This window comes from Pongo pygmaeus, chromosome 5, assembly GCF_028885625.2.
Source record: "Pongo pygmaeus isolate AG05252 chromosome 5, NHGRI_mPonPyg2-v2.0_pri, whole genome shotgun sequence".
NCBI lineage: Eukaryota > Metazoa > Chordata > Mammalia > Primates > Hominidae > Pongo > Pongo pygmaeus.
In genome coordinates this window covers 39,309,089-39,332,798 of record NC_072378.2, presented here as the reverse complement: position 1 = coordinate 39,332,798, position 23,710 = coordinate 39,309,089, and the positions used below count along the sequence as shown (strand labels likewise).

At 39.5% G+C, this 23,710-nt stretch overlaps 1 protein-coding gene across 1 annotated transcript in view; it reads right to left on the bottom strand.

Moving 5' to 3' along the window:
* Positions 1 to 23,710, bottom strand: part of DNAH8 (dynein axonemal heavy chain 8) — a 311,999-nt gene that overhangs the window by 65,207 nt on the left and 223,082 nt on the right. Inside the window, exons 80-82 of the mRNA XM_054492591.2 lie at positions 18,351 to 18,472; positions 14,353 to 14,471; positions 12,408 to 12,610 (exon numbers count right to left, since the gene is read on the bottom strand). Of these exons, the coding sequence (XP_054348566.2) occupies positions 12,408 to 12,610; positions 14,353 to 14,471; positions 18,351 to 18,472 (444 nt within the window). The remainder of the gene's footprint in view (positions 1 to 12,407; positions 12,611 to 14,352; positions 14,472 to 18,350; positions 18,473 to 23,710) is intronic.

The window sequence follows — 23,710 nt, the reverse complement described above, 5'->3', positions numbered from 1 at the left end:
AATTAAATAATATATGTTCACATTAAAAGGTTTGAAAAACACAGGAGCATATAAAGAAGGAAATAAAAATCACCAATATTCCTCCCTAGAGATCTTTATTCTAATCCTTTTAATATGCATAATCCACAATCCCTTACCTTCATTTCAAAATTCAGAAAGCTCTGAAAATGGTAAAACATTTTGGAGGCAAAAGCTGACCTAAACAGATGTGAGGCTATTTATAGTCTTTATTTATCCCTATCTTCCTGAATATTTATATCTTAGCTGCAGTGTATTATATAATATGTGGACTATCACCTTCTAAAAACCAGAACATTCTGATTTCTGAAACATATCTGACTCCAAGGGTTTGTAGACCTATCTATATTAAAATTTATATATGTATATATGTATTATACATTATTTTATTTTATTTTATTTTTTGAGACAGAATCTTGCTCTGTCGCCCAGGCTGGAGTGCAGTGGCACAATCTCGACTCACTGCAACCTCCACCTCCCGGGTTCAAGAGATTCTCATGCCTCAGCCTCCTGAGTAGCTAGGATTACAGGCATGTGCCACCATGTCCAACTAATTTTTTGTATTTTTAGTAGAGACAGGGTTTTGCTATGTTTGGCCAGGCTGATCTCAAACTCCTGGCCTCAAATGATCCTTCTGCCTCAGCCTCTTAAAGTGCTGGGATTACAGGTGTGAGCCACCATGCCCGGCCTATACATTATTTTATATCTCTACATTTCAACAATATGTTGTGAATATTTTACTGTCATCAAATATTATCGGAAAACAGTTTTTAATGGCAGCACGGTGTTCCATCATGTCATATGCATTCTTGTTCATTCAATCAATACCTTTTTATATATTTAAGACATTTTTGATTTTTCAGTATTATAAATAGCACTAGATTAAACACCCTTGTATATAAATCTGGATGTATGTCTCTCAATATGTTCTTAGGAGGCATTCATACATGGAGAATAGTTTGGATACAGCACTCAAACATTTTTTTAAAATTCACGACATATGAAAAAGGACTCCCAGTGTCTCCCACTGAAGTGGAATGCTATAGTCCCCAGCCCACACACCTATCCTTGTTTCTTTGTTTGTGCTTTTATTTTATTTATGGTGCTTTTGACATACAGATTTTTTTTATTTCAATAGGTTTTGGGGGGAACAGGTTGCGTTTGGTTGCATGAATAAGATTTTTAGTGGTGATTTCTGAGATTTTGGGGCACCCATCACCCAAGCAGTATACTCTCTACCCAATAAGTAGTATTTTATCCCTCACACCCTCAAACCTTTTCTCCCCAGTCCCCAAAGTCCATTGTATCATTCCTAGGCCTTTGCGTCCTCATAGCTTAGTTCCCACTTACGAGTGAGAACAAATGTTTGGTTTTCCATTCCTGAGTTACTTCACTTAGAATAATGGTCTCCAATTCCACCCAGGTTGCTGCAAATGCCATTATTTTATTCCTTTTTTATAACATACAGATGTTTTAAAATTCTTCCAGTCATATTATCTATCTTGTCCCTCTGGTTTTAGACTCAGGTATTATGATTAAGAAAATCTTGGCCACTCAACAATATATAACTAATTGAATATATTCTTTTTCTTGTTTTATAGTTTAATTTAAAGCACTTAATGCCTTAATCAACCTAACATTTATTTTAGAGTTTAATGCGAGGTAAAACTTTTATGTTTACTAAAGTTAACCTGCTATCTCAACACTATTTACTGTCTAACCCATTTTTCCTCCACTGATTGGAAATGCAAATCTTATCACATATTGTACATACAAGAGTCTAATTTTGGCCCTTTCATTTTGCTCCATATTTATCAATGTTTGCAATGTAAATGATTAAATTATTGGCATTTGATAATGTTTTAAAAATCTGGTGGTGCTGGTTCCCCATTATTCTTATTTTTTTCCATTTCAAGCTTTCTTAGCTATTCTTGTCCATTTGCAATTCTAGAAGCTCTAATATCCCTCTACTATCCAACTAGAAAAACAATGATGCTTGAGTTTCAATTAGACCTGGCTTCAATTTATAGATTAATTTAGGAAATACTGACATCTTTACAACATTGAATCTCTATACTGGGAATGTGGCTTACCTCTCCATTTATTCTAACTACTTTTATGTCTCTAAGAAGGTTTTATAGTTTTCTTTAAATGAGTATTTTAAAAATTATTTCTCAGTTTTATTTTTATTGCTATAATGAAGGGGAGTTTTACATCTTATTTTACAAGAAAGCATCATTTTTTATATATTTATCTTGTTAACAGTCACCTCACTGAACTATTAGACTATTAAGTCTAATAGTTTTTCCGTTGATTCATTTGTGTTTTTTGTTAGACAATTATATTGTCTAAGAATAATGTTGATTTTGTCCCTCCTTTCCAGTAGCTACATCTTTTATTTATGATTCTTTCAATACATTAGCCATATCTTCTACAACAAAATGCTAAATAACAGTGGCAACAGCAGACATCTGTATCTGACTTTAATGAATATGTCTTTAGTTGTTCACCAATAAGTATCATGATGTTTGGGGTTCACAATCATTATCATATAAATAAAATATCCTTCTGTTCTTACTTTTCAAAAGTCAAATATAAGTGTTGAATTTTATAAAATGGCTTTTATAGCACCCATCAAGATAACAGTATGATAGCTTAAGGAAAAGTTTTTCTCTTATTGTTGTGATGAGATTTCTTAATCCTGTATCTTTCTTACATTTGCCCATGTGTTTCAACTTGGTGAAGGCACGTTATTATTTACAAGTTATTTTTTGATGTTCTGCTGAATTCTCCCTTTTCAAAGTCATATTCTGTTTTTCATTGACACATAATGATTGTACATATTTATGGGTACAGTGTGATGTTTTGATACAAGTATACATTGTGTAATGATCAAATCAGGTAATTAAATCCATCACAACAAATAATTTTCATTTCCCTGTGTTTAGAGCATTTAATATTATCTCTTCTAGCTATTTTGGACTATATATAATTTTTTTCACAATAAATTATTGTTAACTATTCACTTTACTGTGCAATAGAACACTAGAAATCATTCTTCCTCCCCACTACCCTCCCTCAGTTTCTGGTAGACACTATTCTACTCCAATTCTAAGAGATCAAATTTGTTAGATTCCCAAGAGTGAGATAATGTGGTATTTGTCATTCTATGCTCAGCTTATTTCGTTTAGCATAATGCCCTCCATATTCATCCATGTTGTCACAAATGACAGAATGCCATTCTTTTTTACGGCTGAATAGTATTCCATTGTGTATATGTACCACATGTTTTAATCCATTCATTTGGTGATGGGTACTTAGGTTGATTCTATATCTTGGCTATTATGAATAGTGCTGCAGTAAACATGGGAGTACAGATAGATACCTCTTCAACATGCTGATTTCACTTCGTTTTTTTTTTTTAATTTTGTATTTAGAACAAAAAAAAAACCTTTCAAAGTTTTCTTAATGATTTCACCTCTTTTGGATATATACTTAGTAGCAGTACTGCTGAATCATAGGGTAGTTCTATTTTTAGTTTTTTGGGGAGCCCCCATACTATTCTCCAAAGTACCAATTTACATTTCTACCAATACTGTAAATACTGTATGAGGGTTCTTCTTTCGCCACATCATTGCCAGCATGTGTTCCTGTTTTTTTTTTCATACAAGCCATTTAAATAGGGGTGAGATGATATCTCATTGTAGTTTTGATTTGTATTTCTCTGATGACCAATTATGTTGAGCCCCTTTTCATATATCTCTTTGCCATTTGTATGTCTTATTTTGAAAAATGTCTGTTTGGATCTCCTGTCCACTTCAATTATCAGATTATTTGGGTTTTTTTTTTTTTTGCTATTGAATTGTTTGTGTTACTTATATATTCTGCATATTAACACCTTGTCAGATGCATAATTTGCAAATATTTTCTCCTATCCTTTAGGTTATGTCTTTACTATGTTGATTGTTTCCTTTGCCATGCAAAAGCTTTGTAGCTTGAGGTACTCCCAATTGTCTATTTTTGCTTTGGTTGCCTGCTTTTGAGGTCTTACACAAAAAAATATTTGCCCAGACCAATGTTCTGGAGCATTTTCTCCAGTGTTTTCTTATAGCAGTTTCACAATTTCAGGTCTTACATTTCAGTCTTTAATCCATTTTGATTTGATTTTTGTGCATGGTGAGAGATAGGGGTCTAGTTTCATTATTCTGCATCTAATTACCCAGCTTTCCCAACACCATTTATTGAAAAGATTTATCTTTCCTCATTATGTGTTCTTGGCAACTTTGTCGAAGATAAGTTGTTGTAAATGCATGGGTTTATCTCTGGTTTCTCTATTCTGCTCCATTGGCCTATGTGTCTGGTTTATACCATTACCATCCTGTTTTGGTTACTATTGCTTTGTAGTACATTTTGAGGTCAGGTAGTTTGGTGCCCTAAACTTTTTTTTTTTATGCTCAAGACCACTTTAGCTATTTGGGATTTTGTGTGGTTTCATATAAATTTTAGAATTTTTTTCTATCCATAAAAAATGACATTGGTATTTTGATAGAGATTGCATGTGAATCTCTAGATTGCTTTGGGTAGTATGGACATTTTAACAATATTAATTCTTTCAAGTCATCAGCACAGGATGTCTTTCCATTTATCTGTGTCCTTTTCAACTTCTTCTGTCAATGTTTAATAATTTTCATTGTAGAGATTTTTCATCTCCTTAGTTAAATTTACTCCTAGGTATTTTATTTTTTGTAGCTATTTTAAATGGGATTGCTTTTTAAATTTCTTTTTCAGATAGTTCAGTGTTGGCATATAGAAACCCTAATTTGTGTAGGTTGACTTTGTATCCTACAACTTTACTGAATTTGTTTTTCGGTCCTAACAGTTCTTTGGTGGCATCTGTAGGGTTTTCTGTATACATGTCATCTACAAATAGGGACAATTTGACTTCCTCTTTTCAAACTTGGATGCCTTTTATTTCTTTCTCTTGCCTAATTGCTCTAGCTAGACCTTCCTGTACTATGTTGAACACAAGTGGTGAAAGTGGGCATCATTGTTGTGTTCCTAATTTTAGAGGAAAAGCTTTCAACTTTTCCCAGTTTAGTAAGATGTTAGCTATGGGTTTGTCATACATGACCTTTATTGTGTTGAGGTACATTCCTTCATACCTAATTAGTTTAGGGTTTTTATCACAAAGGAATGTTGAATCTTATCCAATTCTTTCTCTGTGTCTATTGAGATGATCATATGGTTTTTGTCCTTCATTCTGTTACTGTCATGAATCACACACTGATTTATGTATCTTGAAACATCCCTGCATTTCATTTAATCAATGTGAATGACCTTTCGGAGCACTGTTTGATTTGGTTTGCTAGTATTTTGCTGAGGATTTTACATCTATGTTCATCAGGGTATCGGTCTGCAGTTTTCTTTCTTTGTTGTGTCCTTGTGTTTTGAAATTGGAGTAATGCTAGTCTCATAGAATGAGTTTGAAAAAATTCCTAGCCACTTCAATTGTTTGGAATAATTTGAGAAGAATAGGTATTACTTCTTCCTTAAATGTTTGATAGAATTCCATAATGAAGCCATCAGTTCCTGGGCTTTTTTTTTTTTTTTTTGATGGGAGACTTAATTACTGATTTAATCTCATTACTCATTGGCTATTCAGGTTATCTAATTCTTCATGATTCAATCTTGGTAGGTTATGTTTGTCCAGAAATTTATCCATTTATTCTAAGTTTTCCAATTTGTTGGCATGTAATTTTTCATAGCAATCTTTAATGATCTTTTGTATTTCTGTGGTATCAGTTATGATGTCTCCTTTTTCATCTCTGTTTTTTTTTTTTCAGTCATATCTCTGTTTTTCTTAGTCTGGCCAAAGGCGTATTGATTTTATCATTTCAAAAATACATCGCTTCATTTTGCTGATCATTTGTACTTTTAAAAATTTCTATCGGCCAGGCACGGTGGCTCACACCTGTAATCCCAGCACTTTGGGAGGCCGAGGCAGGTGGATCACAAGGTCAGGAGATCGAGACCATTCTGGCTAACACGGTGAAACCCCGTCTCTACCAAAAATACAAAATAAAAATTAGTTGGGCATGGTGGCTGGTGCCTGTAGTCCCAGCTACTCGGAGGTTGAGGCAGGAGAATGGCGTGAACCCAGGAGGCGGAGCTTGCAGTGAGCCGAGATCCCGCCACTGCGCTCCAGCCTGGGAGACAGCGAGACTTCATAAAAAAAAAAACAAAAAATCTATTGTATTTATTTCTACTCTGATCTTTATTATTTCTTTTCTTCAAATTTTGAGTTGAATTTGTTCTTGTCTTTCTAGTTCCTTGAGATGCAACATTAGGTTATTTGTGATTTTTTTTTTTTTTTTTTTGGTGCAGGCATTTATTGTTCTAAACTTCTCTCTTAGAAGTGCTTTTGTTGTATTCCGTAGATTTTGGTGTGTTGTATTTCCATTTTCACTTGTCTCAAGAAATTGTTAAATCTCCTTTTAAATTTCTTCTTTGACTCATTGGTTATTCAGGAACATATTGTTTAATTTTCAGGTATTTGTACAGTTTCCAAAGTTCCTACTGTTACTTATTTCTAGTTTCATTCCATTATGGTCAAGAAAGATACTTGGTAGGTTTCCAATTTTTTTTAATTGGTTAAGACTTGTTTTGTGGCTTCATATATGATCTATTCTCAAGAATGTTCCATGTGCTGTTTAAAAACATGTATATTTTACAACTATTGGATGGAATGTTCTGTAAATGTCTGTTAGATCCATTTGATTTAGAGTATGGTTTAACTCAAATGTTTCTTTATTGATTTTCTATCTGGGTGATTTGTCCATTGCTGAAAATGGGATGTTGAAGTCCCCTACTATTATTGTATTGCAGTTTATCCCTTTAGGTCTATTAATATTTATATTTTTATTAATTATATCTTTTATTATAATTAATATACATTAATTTTTATATATCTTTATACACTTAGGTGCTCTGATGTTGGGTGCGTGTGTGTGTGCGTGTGTGCGCGCACATGCACTCTTGTTGTATTTACCCTTAATCACTGTATAATGGCCTTGTTTCTTTTACAGTATTTGGCTTATAGTCTGTTTTATCTGATATAAGCATAGTTACTCCTGTTCTTTTTATGGTGCCCATTTGCATAGAATATCTTTTTCCATCCTTCATTTTCAGTCTGTGTGTATCCTTACAGGTAAAATGAGTCTCTTGTAGGCAGCATGTAGCTGGGTCTTTTTTAAAAAATCCATCAAGCCACTCTGTGTCTCTTAATCGTAGATTTTATTTACATTCAAGGTAATTATTGGTAGGTAAGGACTTACTACTGCCATTTTGTTACTTGTTTTCTCGTTGATTTGTAGATCCTTTCTTCTTCCATTCTTCCTCTCTTGTAGTCTTCCCTTGGTCGGGCTTAAGTGATTTTCTCTAGCAGTATGTTTTGATTCCTTACTTTTTAATTTTAGTGTATCTAATATAGGTTTTTGCTTTGTGGTTACCATGAGGCTTACCAAAAAATCTGATATTTATAACAAGTGTTTTGTTGCTGTTGTTTTGTTTTGTTTTTAGGGACAATGTGCCTGAACTGTGTGAGAAAGTTGGTCAGGGACACAAGCTCAGAAGCCGGTCCCAGTGGCCCAGATGGGTTTGTTTTCCAGCAAGTCTCTGCACAGATGGGATAGTTTCCAAATGCAGCAGGAGGAGCCAGAGCTGAGACTGGAGCCCTTCAGGACTTGACGTGGGGCAGCAGCTGGCAAGCCCACCTCATTGGTTCAGATGGGAGTGTGTCTCCCAGAAGGTCTCTGCACAAATTAGTTTCCTGACTACAGAAGGAGGGACTAGAGCTGAGACTGGGCCTTTTTGGGATCTGCTGGAGGATGATGGCTGAAGAGCTCATCTCATTGGCTCAGAAGGGCATGTATCTCCCAGTAGATCCCTGCACAGGTAGGGTAGTTCCCTGACTGCAGCAGGAGGGACCAGAGCTGACAGTGGGCACCTTGGTATCTGCTGGGGTACAGAGGTTGATGAGCCCTTCGTGGAGGCTCAGACTCCCAGGCTGCTAGATATGAGCAAGCCTCCTTCTGGGCTCTTGCATAGTTAGCTCTGAGTTGGGACCTCAGCTGAGGGTGGCTGGAGACAAGCCATAGGGCAACTTTCAAGTTCACTGCCAAGATCGATGTTGGCAGGCAGACAAGCCTCTCCACTGAGACACTAGTGTGCCTGATTCCACCTACAACCCTTGGCAGTTGGTTTTATTTGCAGGCTCAAGGCCAAAAAGGGCTGTAGCCAAACTCCTTGGGGAGCAGGGCCATTTCTAGGCTTGAACCTGGAAGCACAATTGGCAGATCTTCCATTTGGGTGTCAGTTTGTACTCTCAAAACAACCCTCCTAGGTCTTGGATTTTAATAGGGTTTCACAACCTTCTACCTATATCCCAAGTCTCCTGCAGAGAGACTTTGTCTGTAGATGGATACAGAATTCCTGATGTGGTGGTGGGATATGAGGGAGGGATATGTGGAGGGATATGAGACATCTTGCTGACGTCACTATAAATTCATCTTGCTTGTGATTTAGTTAAGATCCTTACATTTATTTATTTATTTATTTATTTACTTATTTTTGAGATGGAGTCTCGCTCTGTCACCCAGGCTGGAGTGCAATGGCTCAAACTCAGCTCACTGCAACCTCCGCCTCCCAGGTTCAAGCTATTCTCATGTCTCAGCCTCATGAGTAACTGGGATTACAAGCACCCGCCACCACACCCAGCTAATTTTTGTATTTTTAGTACAGATGGGGTTTCGCCATGTTGGTCAGGCTGACCTCAAATTCCTGACCTCAGGTGATCCACCCACCTCGGCCTCCCAAAGTGCTGGGATTACAGGCATAAGCCACCATGCCTGGCCAGTTTTCTTTCTTTTATGCAGTTACTATCTGGGTCAGTTTACTGTTTCAGAATAATGCAAATAAAGAGAAAAATGGGCCAGATGAAGTGGTTCATGTCTGTAATTCCAACATTTTAGGAGGCCAAGGAGGGAGGATCACTTGAGCTCAGGAGTTCAAGACCAGCCTGGGCAACATAATGAGACCTCATCTCTACAAAAAACAGAAAACAAAATGTGGCTAGGATTAGTGGTGTGTGCCTGTAGTCCCAGCTACTTGGAAGGCTGAGGTAGGAGGATCACTTGAGCCTGGAAGGTCAAGGCTTTAGTGAGCCATGATTGCACCACTGCACTCCAGCCTGGGTGACAGAGTGGGAGCCTGTCTCAAAAGAAAAAGGAAAATGTATTCTCTTTTTCCATCTTTTGGAACAGAATATAGCATAGGAGAGTCCTTGAAAGTTTTAAAGGACTTATCAGAAAATTATCCAAGCCTAGAGCCCTTGCTGATGTAATAATTTTAAAACTTCTACTTTTTCTCACCTTGATTATTGGTTTATTCAGGGTTTTCTGCCTTTTCTGAGGAAATTTTCTAAATTCAAATGTTTCTATAAATTTGCCAATTTTAATGAGATGCTGTAATTTGTTACTATAATTATGAGCCATTCTCTTAATATTTAAAATGTTAAAATGTTTCATCTGTACATATTGTTATATCAGTTTTCCCACTTCTACTTTTGTGTACTTGTGGGGTTTTATGTATTTGTTCTCTTTCGTTTGTTTTTAGGTGTTCTTTTTAAGCCCTTCCTTCCCCTGAGACCTCCTTCCTCCCCCATTCAGGCTCCTAGAAAGGCTCTCATGCTAAATCCATCTGCTTTCTCCACTTTGCCCATGTACTCAGTACTCTGTGCAGAGTTTATCTGCTCCAAATTTCTCACTACAGATATTGACCAGTACAAGACAATATCTATAACCCAAAGTTTCCCTTCTCCTCTTTTTCTACAAAAACTTATTTGATTCTGTCCCATCCTTATGTTATTTTTGGGTAGCTGGTTAATTCATTTAGTGAAAACAATGAGAAGGAATGAAAAAGAAAGACTAATGAGATCACTGAAGTGGGGTTCTTGAGATAAGTCCCGAACCAGATCTGCCACAGACTAGGTCTGGGGCCTTATCTCCAGACCATAGTTTCCCCCAACTGTGAAAAAAAAAAAAAAAGTAATTAGATTTCAAGATTTCCAGTCACATTCACCTTAAGCATTCTATGATTATTTATTATCCAGATTTTCAAATAAAATATTAATAGCTGAGACTACATTAACATGTTGTTCGGTCTGTGTAATAGTTCCATTTTAACAGCTATCTTTGGGACTTTCGACCCAAAGCAGCAAGCAGCCTGAGATTTCCTAATACTGCTCAAATGATTTGGCAGTAGAATTGTTTATAAAATTCATTTGATCCTTCAGTGTCAAAGCCAAATCTATGTTGTTCCAGTATCCTAATAAAGTAATCAATAGAAGCCTGGATTGTTGTTGGAAAAAGTAAAGTAGGAGCAAGAAATGGAAATCACCAAATTGCTAAGCAAAGCAGTATGGTAACACTAAAGGACATAACACAAGTCTGCCCTTCCGTATTCATTTAATGTCAGTTATAATTTCTCCCAAAGGAGACCTTGAATTTCTTAATTATGTTCTTAAATTACAACATTTGAAATGGTAACTCTAGTGGAATTCTCCTCCTTCTAGGCATTGTACCTTCTAAGAAATGTCCCCCATTCCAGCTCCATACATAAGGTTTCTACTATGAACCTATCTCCGGAGCAATAGTTCATTGATTGGCCCAGAAAGGAGTGCATGACCAAAGCAAAGACAATGAGTTACTTCCCTGGATATTGGGACTTGGAACCACGACAAAAAGAAGAGTTTCCCTGAGACTGCTGAACATTCTGAGCACGTAAGCAGTGAAGCCCATGAGCCACTAGAAGCCACATGTTCTGCCATGTGGAGAAGAATGGTAAGTGGCAAGAGAGAAAAAAGACACCTGTGTGCAGACAGAAGTGAGGCATAGAGGCAGCTGGATAAACACTCATAGAGCAACAGATTTGAGAGAGATTTGCAAACTATAAGGCTACTAGAGAGGTATCACTCTTAGATAAACTCAGACAGCTGGTGTGCTGCAGTAAATACTAGAGTAAAACTGCCTACTTTGAAGATAGCGAATGAGACTTAACCATGAGCAGTTGCCAACAGAACCTGGGAGCTCTTTGCATTGGTATCAGTGTTCAGATAGAGGACCGTGGCCATTTGAACACTGATCCACTAAGAATATAGAACAGTGTGGTGACAACAAATAGAGAGAAGTCAAGATGAGAAAAGAGGACATGAACATGGACCATACTACCATAGCTTGGTTTTATGCAGAGGGACATGTGGCTAGTACATGGACATGACTGAATTGATTTTATATCATGCTTATGTCGACTATGTAATAAATTTAATGTAATTTTACTTCACAGGATAGATTTAGTGATTCATAATCAATCACTTTAATACTCAAAAGACATGATTGGATTAATCCTACAAGGTATAGTTATAGATATCTGACTCTAGAAGATTGCAAATGCCAATGTCAACAACATTCAGATTTTCACAGTATGAATGAAGCAGGGGATAAACCGTCCTTCTTACAGGATGGCTCAGTCCTGTCAAGATGTGCTCTGCATCCCTGTCCTTTAATCCTACTGACTCAGTCACACTTATAAACACTTTTGTGTTTATAACTTCTTTCCCATCTCCTCCCCCTGGAGTAACTTTCTATCTCCCACCACCCCACCTGGTAAATTTTATCTATTTTTTAATTTCCTACTCAAATACCATCAATGTGATGTTTCCCCCTATACCCCAGGCAATCCGTGTAGCTCCGAATCCTGTGATCAGCCACTTCTATGAAACATTTACTGCAGTTGTCACATTGCCTTCAATTACATGTTTACATGTCTGTCTTTCCCAGCTGTGTTGTATTCATCTCTGTACTCCCCAAATCTAGCATACTGCCTGTACTGAATGGTTATTAAGTGAAAGCAATGAAATAATTAATCCCTAATTACTATGCATTACAATAATGGTTATAGTTTTTCAATTTGTGACAAAATAAACTTTGCTGTAATTTTATATAGACATGGCAATAACATAAACTTTGGCTATTGTGTGTTCATTCTTGTTAGTCAGCTATCCATGCAATACAGCTATCTCCTTAGAACTTAAAAACACAACCAATAAAAAAAAAACAGTATATGGTAGATGAGTATGTTCTTCTCTACACAAAGATACCGATATCATTCCCTCACTTTAGGAGGTATGAAAGGATGAAAGAGGAATAAGTTTAATATTTTTTGAATTCAGTTTTACATCTACTTCTAAGAATCAGTTATAAAATTATGAAAGGCAAAATTTGGGGCAAAAAAATATCGAAGTGTTGCTAAATTTTGTAGATTGCTAATCTTACCCAGTTTCAGTTTCTTGGCCAATGCATCAATTTGATTGGTGGGGTCGGATCCCATGGACAGGAAGCATATCAGAGGTGTCCGGGTATCACTTTCTTCCCAAGTTTTCTCCAGATTTAAGATAACTGGTTCTGTGTACTTCTCCTCCAAAGAATCTGCAATATACTTTCTTGCTTGAAAAACAGTACGGTCTGGGCACCAAGACCTAAAAATGAATACAAGTTAGGCGAAATAAACTAAACGTGTTCAATTTTTATCCTGAGTAAGTAAAAACATACATTTAATTAGCAAAAGGGCAACAAGCTAATTCCTACTTTTCCACATCTATGTAAGAGGAATGGCAAGGTTTCCTATCCATGGATGAGCACAAATTTAATCGTGTGGTTTTGGTACCAGCCAGGCATTGGCAAGAAGTAGGGCAGAGCCCATAACAACACAGTGTCCTCTACCAGCTCCAACACATGGTAGGGGCTGACCTGCCACACACTCTGAAGCTCCACAGACTTCAGGGGAGGAACCAATGTGCCAAAGATACCCAAAGTAAATTGGTCACCAAGCATTTGTGGCATACCATTTGTGTAGTGCACACCATAGCAAGTTCTACACACAGACACATTGGATAAGTGTCATTTAATACTGATATGGTAAAGCACAGACAAGCCCCACAGACTTTTTTTTTTGTGCTACTAGATTGCACTATTTGACATATATCTCATTTTTAAATGGTGGATTACAAAACAGACACATTTGTTCCAATAAAACTAAGTAGCCCTGGCCAGGCACGGTGGCTCATGCTTGTAATCCCAGCACTTTGGAAGGCCGAGGCTGGCAGATCACGAGGTCAGGAGATCGAGACCATCCTGACTAACACAGTGAAACCCCATCTCTACTAAAAATACAAAAAATTAGCCGGGTGTGGCGGCAGGTGCCTGTAGTCCCAGCTACTTGGGAGGCTGAGGCAGGAGACTGGTGTGAACCCCGGAGGCGGAGCTTGCAGTGAGCCGAGATCATGCCACTGCACTCCAGCCTGGGCAACGGAGTGAGACTCCATCTCAAAAAAAAAAAAAAAAAAAAAGCCTTTTCATACTCTGCGGACTATGAGGTCAACATTAGCATTGTTCTGGTCACTCTTGAAGGGTTGAAGGGTGACAATATCTAAGAAATAGCTTTTTCTAAGAAGTGCAAACTTAGGTGTATAACATTAGAAAAGAAAAAATTGCTTCAAAATAACTCTACCTCTCATTTTTCATGTGGAGGTCTCATCTCCCCTGCTTTACTCCTCTGCCTTACCCACCCACCATACAAACACACACACACACACACACACACACGCAGACACACACACTGATTTTTTTCAATGTGGAAGGTCTCTGAGTTGGACACTGAGGAAATGTAAAAAGTGAAAAGAGAGGGCGATTTTCTCCTTTAACAGCAATTTCAAACTTTTGTTTCCATTTTATAGCCAAAAGTAGCATTTATATATTTCAAATTCAGTGCAATATTATTGGTTTTTTTTCTCAAATGCAATTTAACTTTAGCTTATAAGCTAATTGTCTTGTAACTTTGTGAGGTCTGTTTTTTTAAAGAAATAAATTCAACAATAACTGATTTACACTCAATGGTAAATCATGAACAAAGTGAATAATAAAAGCATATTTTTCACGCTTTTTGCTAAAAGCACTATCATTAATACGTTGTCAAAATACATCATTCCCTATCACCATCACCATCTTATTTTGCTTGTCAAGGAACTGAAGAACTGCTATCCAAAACCATAATTTGGAAGTACATACATTTCTTATAATATTAGGTTGGCACAAAAGTAATTGCGGTTTTTGCCGTTTCTTTCAATGACAGTGATATAGTGAAGTAAACTCACTGAGATAAAATCTGTAATTTAGCAATATTATGAGTGATGCTTCTAGGTCTGATAATGCCTGTTCTCACCTGATAAGTAAAAGTTTACGGCAGGTATCTAGTGAATCGTTATATCCATCAGGGATAATTTCCTCCTCTGGAGCATCTTTATCAAACCAGCTTTTCCACCCCTTCTCATTACGAGATATCTAAAAGAAGCAAGCCAATTAGCAAGCCACAGAACTATATGTAATTGGAATATATTAGAAAGGATTCTGAATCACCTGAGAGGGTCATTCTTTACAGGCAGATAATTTTTCAAGCATAACAGCACAGTTTAAACCTTTCTTCAGGATCAATGACTTGAATAACGTGGATATTACTATTCCCTTCCAGTTCTTCCATTATTTTTCTACATTATTTGCTGCAATTAGGATCGTGTGTCAACTGCACCAAATGATTGGCCCAGAAGAAACACAAATCAAGGTTTCTCAAGTTTGGTATTATTGTCATTTGGATCTGAATTTTTTTTTTGTGGGGGGCTGTCCTGGGCATTGTAAGATGTTTAGAAGTGTCCCTTCTAAACATCTTACGAGATGCCAGTAGCACCCTCCACCCGGGTCCTAACAATCAAAAATCTCTCCAGACACAGCCAAATGCCCCTGGGAGTGGATAGATTACCCTCAGTTGAGAACCACCTCCAGACCGTTCTGATAACCCAACCTCTAAATGTTGATCTCTACTTAAAAATAATGATAGATGACATAATCAAAATTTTATTTTCCTAGTGATCCCCCACCTTGAGACCTAAAGCCTGATAACGAAAGAGTCTCTCCAACAGCTGGTCTTAAATATTGTTCAGAAGCATGAAAAAGACTTCAGGTTTTCAGAGGCATTAAAAGGTGCTCACTGACGCCCAAGTGCCATCAAGAGTAAGTATGAAAACTATAGATTATTGAGCCTATCCCTGCTCTTCAGCAACAATCAGGCTGGGTTATTTAGACAGTGTTTGTAAGTGTGCTTTTAAAAAAGCCATGGTACACAGTGGCTCACGCCTGTAAGCACTTCAGGAGGCCGAGGCGGGTGGATAACCTGAGGTTGGGAGCTCGAGACCAGCCTGACCAACATGGAGAAACCCTGTCTCTACTAAAAATAAAAAAATTAGCCAGGCATGGTAGCAAATGCCTGTAATCCCAGCTACTCAGGAGGCTGAGGCAGGAGAATCACTTGAACCCAGGAGGCAGAGGTTGCTGTGAGCCGAGATTGCACCACTGTGCTCCAGCTCTGGGCAATGAGAGCGAAACTCCCTCTCAAAAACAAAAAAATAAAAATAAAAATAAAAATAAAAAAGCCACGGTAAGCAATAATAGCAAATAGCAAAGGCTCACACAGCAGATGCCTTATGCCAGACCTGAGGATTACACTTTTTCCTCTATGACCCCTACTTTTTATTGAGGCATAGAGAGGTTAAATAACTGTCCAAAGTCTCATATCTGTGGTGTGAACAATTCATCATACAGGATACAGATAGAGTATAAATTAATAACAGAACAGTTATTCTGCAACTCAGTTGCTCCCACTTTGTCCCTGGGGCACTAAAAGATGAAGGGGATTTCTGGCCTGGCATGGTGGCTCATGCCTGTAATCCCAGCACTTTGGGAGGCAGAGGCGGGCAGAGTGCCTGAGCTCAGGAGTTCACGACCAGCCTGGGCAACAGGGTGGAACTCTGTCCCTACTAAAATACAAAAAATTAGCTGGGCGTGGCGGCGTGTATCTGCAATCCCAGCTACTCAGGAGGCTGAGACAGGAGAATTGTTTCAACCCGGGAGCCGGAAGTTGCAGTGAGCCGAGATTGCGCCATTGCACTCCAGCCTGGGCAACAGAGTGAGACTCCATCTCAAGAAAAAAAAAAAAAGAAGAAGAAGAAGAAGAGGATTTCTGAAATGTTTCACAACTGCCATCTATCTCCTGAAGATTGCAGCAGCTCTCTCTGGTTGGCTGCCCTCAAAGAAGATGCCTGCATGCCAGGGCCTGGGTGTTTCCAGCCCTACCTTGCCCCTGCCCACAGTGTCCCCCAGAGGCCTCCTCCACAACTGCATCTGAGGCACAGGAAGAAAGTGGATGACTATTCTTCAGCTACTGACTTTCCACCTGCTAATTTTGACTTGACCACAGTAGAGCTTCAAAGTGAGCTGCAGCCATGACAGGTGATAAGATGACTTCCAGCCTCTGGATGTCCACCTCCATTTCTCATTCCTTTTCCTGGCCCTTGGCCTGGGACGCCAAGGTCAGGGCAGCTGCTCTATTATATTTCAGTTCCTGACACCCACTCAGCTGGAAGACTGATCTTCTGCTTCCTCCCTTCCTTCCCACAGGCAGGCCAGACTGATGGCCACTTGACTGCAGGTCTCCGCTGAACTTTTGCAACCTTCCTGAGAACTGCTCCTCACCCCACTTCTGGCCCAATCGGTGTTGTAACAGGAGTGGGAGAGAAATAACTCATGATGGCATGGGAAGAGCATGAGTTTTGCCACTTATTGGCAATGGGCTCTTGGGCAAGTACTTAACTAACTCTTTGAACCTCCGTTATCTCATCTATAAATTAGGGTCAATAACTCTGCCCTTCTGTGGCAGGGTTATTGTTGCAAAGTACCTATCCCATAGTAAGCAGTAATAGCTACTATATTCTACCTCATGAGTAGTTAAAACCTAGTTGGCAGAGGCAAACAATAATAAATATCCTTGTATCAATATAAACCATCATTAGAGGGCGTGGGCTTCGAGTGATTTTTCCAGTGGTTCTTGACTATCTCCCTTACTCAACCTCTGACCAGACCGAGATCACTTTCTTTTCTTTTTTTTTTCCCTCCGAGACAGAGTCTCACACTGTCGCCCAGGCTGGAGTGCAACGGCGCAATTTCGGCTCACTGCAACCTCCGCCTCCCAGGTTCAAGCGATTCTCCTGCCTCAGCCTCCCGAGTAGCTGGGATTACAGGCACCCGCCACCACACCCAGCTAATATTTTGTATTTTTAGTAGAGTCGGGGTTTCACTATGTTGGTCAGGCTGGTCTCAAACTCCTGACCTCGTGATCCACCTGGCTCGGCCTCCCAAAGTGCTGGGATTACAGGCGTGAACCACTGCACCCAGCCCAAGATCGCTTTCTTTTTCCAAGCATTTGTTTGGGCTTGGAGGACTCATCTGTGGTTGTACTACAAAACAAAGCTCACTGTCTATCCACAGATGGAACCCAGAGAGTTTATCCAATTGACTCAGACCCAACCAGGCTGAACAGGTAGAGTCTACACAATGTTTCAGAAATGCCACTAAACAAACAGAGGCAGCTAACACAGTATGTTGGGCAGGGGATTGGTGATTACAGCATGAGGCTCTGACAACCTGCAGTCTACCTATGGCCCCATCTGTCAGTCACTAGCAGCCACAGAAAAGAGATGATTATTGGCATCTGACACTGGGAAACTGAAGGCTCCATCAGTGACAGGCAGTTGCAGCCAACAGATCCCAGTAAGAAACAGCTATCTTTATTCTGAGTCTCATGATTGTTTTCCAGTAACAATTGACTCAACAATTAATCCACAGTAATCAATGTACATTTTCAAATAAGAAAAAAACAAGCAAATCGGTACCTATTTCTCCGTTTTCACCATTATATTTCACCACTAAAATAATTAATTTTTTACAGGGACCTCAACCTCTTAATTTGACTCACATTCAAATCTGCACAAATAACTTAATCATAGGCAGAAGTCAAAGTGTAAAAGCATGAATCGTCTACAATAAAAGGGTCCATCTACTGGTTCTGATTCCAGCAGCAACTCAAACAGGCATACAAAAATGACCCACGCCCACCACACCGGAGGAAAACATAGTTGCCTGCAACTATGAAGAGGTTAACCCTGAGGTCCATCTGTCCAAGATCTCTCCCAGACAGCCACAGAGCCTCAAATCCAAACTATTGGGTTGACTTTTTTGGGTGAAGGAATTGCTGCCAGGAAGCCCCAGTTTAAGTGGGCCGGGTATGTTTGGGTTTGCAGATCTGCACTTTCAACCAGCCCTTTATTGTATTACCTGGTTCATAATTTCTGCAAATTGTGGAAGTTTACTCAGCTCCACAAGATTCAGCCAAGTCATGTCAAGGATCCAGCGATAGGGTTTGGGAGGACAGGCTTTCAGGTCCAGAGCTGCTCCTCCTGGGGAAGAGCGTCAGACAGGGTGAATTAGGTGAGCCTGTACTTCACTTCTAGAAATGTACTTTCCAAATAATAAAAGCAAAATAGCCACATTACTGAAAATATAGGAAAATTGGAAAATAATAATATTACAGAAAATGTGAGGGTTTTTTGGTACATTTCCTTCAAGTCTTAGTGTTTTATTTACTGATTTATACCATCTTATAAGGTACAAATAACAACTCTGTCATTTTTCCCTGCAAAGAATTTTTCTCAAGTGATTATATTTGTTTGCTTTTTATTTTTTAACAATATAAAATTTATAATTTTGATATAAATGAATATGTTGATCTTTTCATGTGTAGATTTTAAATATCACTTCTTAGTCATTACTCCTCCAGAAGCTTGCCGTTAAATACTACTTGTTACCGGGTCAAACAGATAGATAAAGAGATGGATGGGTTAGGGTTAGAGTTAAGGTTAGGGTTAGGGTTAGGGAAGGAGGGTGGGAGAAACGTAGGCTAGGGATAAAAAGAGGGAGGGAAGAAAGAAGGAAGTGAAGGAGGAAATGATATAATAGATCTATGGGTTTTTTAGTGGATGACTAATATTTAAATCATTTATCCATTCACTGATTGAACAAATATTTATTGAGCACCCTCTAGGTATTTGACATGTTCCAGACACTGGGGGATATAGCACAGAAAACCCAACCAGGCCCTTGCTTTTACAGAGCTTGAGTCCAGTGGAGAATGAGTTACAGCATTGATCATATTCTGAAGCAAATCTCAGGCCAAATGGACATACCCAGCATTTTCCAGTGAAATACGTGATGATATTTACAATTTCAAAATTCCTCTATTGCATGTCTTTAGTAATGTATCATAATAATTCCAGCTCCACTGTTGTTTAATTCAGATACATGCAAAGCAGTGATTCTTTAACTTTTAAATCTTATCATCTTCCTTAAGAACTCATCATTCCTTCCAGTTCACAAATCAACTCATGGACAAAAAAGGGGCTTGGGGGAACTACAGGTCTTTGCTCTCCCCATCTAGCATCGTCCTGAGTAGCTGTATGAACTAAAGTACTTTTTTCATGTAAACCCATTTGCTCTACCACTGGGGACTTGGGAATCTGTGGCTCTGAGTGTAACAACACCTTTAGAACAATGTGTAAACCTTCTTCTCACTGTCGGCCCTTCTGCAACCTGGAGACAGAGCAGGTCTCACTGGAGCACCAGTATTGCTAATGTAGGAGTCACTGGTGCAAGAAGCCACCACTAGAGAGAGCCACCTGCAGGCCTGGCACAGAGACAAACTCACCCCTTTTCTTCTTGGCTGTTTCCAAAGAAATGTTTTCATGTAATCCTGAGCTTTAGAGACACCAGGAGAAGAAATCTAAGCTACCTTTGTGTTTCCAAACATATTGAGCACCTAAACTAACCCAGAACAATGACGGCCCTTCCTATTCCCCAAAATATCCTGGCTCTGCCACTTATTAGCTGCATAAACTTGAACAAAAAAACATGAATCCCTCTCAGTTTCCTCATCTGCCAAGTGGATGTCTGATAGAACCTACCAGATTGGCTGCTGTGAAGGTTAAATACACTAATGTACCTAGAACAGTATAGAATAATAATAAGAGCTATGTAATCATTAGCTGTTGTTCTGACATTCTCTCTCTCTCTCTCTTTTTCTTTCCCCGCTTGGAAGGCCCAGGTCCAGTCCAGTTTGGAAGGCAAGAAAAGACCCCCTAAGGTGTCTTTTTGTACACAGTCTATGACAAAACAAAGATAATATCTTTCTGAAATAACCAGGCAGGGAAGAAAGGTAAATCCATTGCTCTATCATGCAGATTGTGCCTGGTATCCATTTCATTTTTCAAAGTGTTCTGACATTTTTGGTTGAAGAAGGAAGTCAAAGGCACCTTGCAAATATTGCAGAAAGCAAGTAGTAATTGAAACAAACAAACAAAAAAAAACCTGTCACTCTTGGGAAATCAAACATTTCTGCTACAAAAAATAACTCTTCCACTCTCCCCCTTAAGTATTGAGTTCAAAATGATTTTTTAAAAGTATGATCTAAGGATCATATTTGTTAACTTTGTAAAAAAACATTAAAAACAAAGTCATACCATCTTTTAAAGATAATTCAGTCAAAATGTAAGCCAGTTTAAGACTAAAACAAATTTTATGTTTTGTTTAAAAAGAAAAACTCCTTTATGGCTGAGCCAATTGTACTGCTGTCAATCAACCTGTCATACAATCCCAAATTAATCTTCTTAAAGCACTGTTCTGTTCATGCCACATCCCTGCTCATAAAACATTCGATGGCTCCCTATTGCCAAATAATTAAATCCAAACTCCTCTTACTGACTCTCCTGGCCCTACACAGTATAGTTCTCCCTGATTCCAATTTCACGAAATGGAGTCACAAATGTGCTCACACCACAACCCATGTGTTTAGCCTTCTTTATTTTTCTGTAACGAATCTAATCTTCCCTGACGAATTCCCTCCGCACTGTGTTGCCGTGTTTCTCAGTCTCCTCTGATTTACCCACCCTCTTTCAAATAACCCAGTCTCTTTCAGGTAGTAGCTCTGGTCTGGCTGGTTGGTAGGTGGGAGAGGTGAGACAGGGTGGGTTTATGTCTCAGTGTGGAGCATGCCTCAGGTCTGCAGGCTGCCCTCCAGGTTTCCCATGCCTCAGGTGCAGGCTGGGTCCCTGTACGGTATCCTATGAGCTACGACAAATGCTATCTGTTGGGGCCCTGGGCTGCAATCCACTGCCCCAGCTCCTGGCATTGGTCCTTTGTCGGCAGGTACAAAGTTCTCTTTCTCTATAGCTTTTTGGTTTGACCTCCAGTCTCTGCTGCATGCCAGCCCTCTCAACCCTTGAATGTCACCAGGTTCCTACTTGCCAAACCTCAGGCTCACCCATGCAGCCATTCCCCTGCTTCCATGGTGGGTGTGACCCTGGGCAGAATGCAGGGGCATCTCCTATCTGGGAGTTTCTCCGGCACTCTCCCCTTCTCATCTCCCTCGGGAGGCAAGGAAGAGATGAGGATCTTTGCACCTGACCTCCTCTTTCTACCTCTGACCTCCTTTTTCCTTCCCACCATCCTTTGTGGACCCAGGCACCAGGTTTCCTACTTCTTCCTTTCTATGTCATATGTGCCTCCTTCTCAGGGGTCATATTAGCAGATGGCATTGAGGAAGCAAAGCCAGCTCACCAGTAAGGAAAGATTCAAAAGTATACTTCTCCTCCACTCGTATTGTACAGTATCTTTGTCCATTCAGCCACTATCACAAAATACCATAGGCTGGGTGGCTTAGAAACAACAGAAATTTTTATTTCTCACAGCTCTGGAGGCTGGGGAGTCCAAGACCAAGACCCTGGTGAATTCAGTGTCTGGTGAGGACCCATTTCCTGGTGCATAGATGGCTCCTTTCATGGTGTCCTGACACAGTGGGAGGGGGAGTGAGCTCCTTCGGGCCTCTTTCATAAAGGCACTAACCCCATTCACGAGAGCTCTACCCTCATGACCTAATCACCTTCCAAGGCCCTCACCTGCTAATACCACCACCTTGGGGGGTAAGATTTCAACAGATGAAGTTTGAGGGGACACAAACATTCAGACCACAGTGCATAGATATGAGGCTTCCCCAGATTGTGGGGGCCATTTTGCTGCCACTGCTGCCTGGATTTCAGCATGCTTCAATGCCTCCTAGCCCTCTGCTCAGTGTCCTACAATACCAGGGCTGCAGCCCAAGTCCAAGTGAGGGCTTAAAGATTTTTGAAATGAGGTAAAGTGGGTTTCCAGATTGGGTAAATTCACTTACTTAAACATCCCCAAGGCCAAAACCTCATACATCTGGACACTCTCTGTAGTCCCTCCTCCCCACCCTAGATAGTGTTCATTGTACCATACCACACTGCCTTAAAAAATCAACTTCCACAAGTGCATTAGACCTGTGAAAAAAACGTGAACCAGATGATACATTTCAACTTCCTTGGAACTACCAGAAATAAAACGTGTGTTCATGAAAAAGGCACAAAGAAGAGATTTCAGAGATGATGCAAAATAGTTTGCAAAGTTTCCACAGTGGTAATCTAACCTGAATCTGAGGAAGGAATTAAATGAAGTAGAGAAAGAGTAAGTTATCGGTGACTGCCCGTTTATTATAAATAGGCTGCAGAGGACAAAAGTGTAGCAGGTCTTAACACCTTGTGGGTTAGAAATACTCCATATTTTTTCCCTAGATTAGCTTTCATTCCCATGGCTTTGGTTGTTTATTCTGTACCCCATCTTTGTAACTGCCTGACTTTTCTCTCAGGCTGTCTAGATTACTTTTTGTTTTTTGTTTTTTTTGAGATGGAGTCTCGCTCTGTCAGCAGGCTGGAGTGCAGTGGCATGATCTCTGCTCACTGCAACCTCTGACTCCCTGGTTCAAGTGATTCTCCTGCTTCAGCCTCCCAAGTAGCTGGGACTACAAACACATGCCACCACGCCCAGCTAATTTTTGTATTTTTAGTAGAGACGGGGTTTCACCTTGTTGACCAGGATGGTCTCGATCTCCTGACCTTGTGATCTGCCCCCCTCTGCCTCCCAAAGTGCTGGGATTACAGGCGTGAGCCACTGCACCCAGCCTAGGTTATCTTTTCTAATTGTTTTCTGGATAGCTCAAATTTCACATGTCTGTAGCCATAAGAGCTGGTCACAAACTGTTTCCCCGCCTTTCAAACACATGGGGAATTGCATTTCCCTGCTATTTTTGAAGTGAGATGTGGCTGCATGTCTGGCTTTGGCTAAGGAAATAGGAGCCTAAGTGACATGTGTCACTTGTGGGGTAACTTTTAAGAGCCAGTGCACAGTCTGCCACATCCTTGCCCCTCTGCCGTAGTAGTTATGGAAGCAATGTGGATTTCTGAGTGACTATAACAGCATGTTGGAGAGGTAATATGAATGAGAAGTACACCTTGGTTGTGTTAAGTCACTGAAATTTTAAGATTGTTTTTATGTCAGCAAAACCTGGCCTATTCTGATTCTGACTAAATAGGTCCTAAAATCACATCCAGCAATCCCCCACTCCAACCCTCCTCAAACCAGCAACTCTTCCAACCACCAGACCAGAAATCTCTGCATAGACCGGAAATCGTAGACTCATTTCTGCGTGCTCTCTTGGCTCTTGCATGCATCGGTTTTGCCATTTCACCTCCCTAATCTCTCATACTCTTATCTCCCTGTATATTCCCATT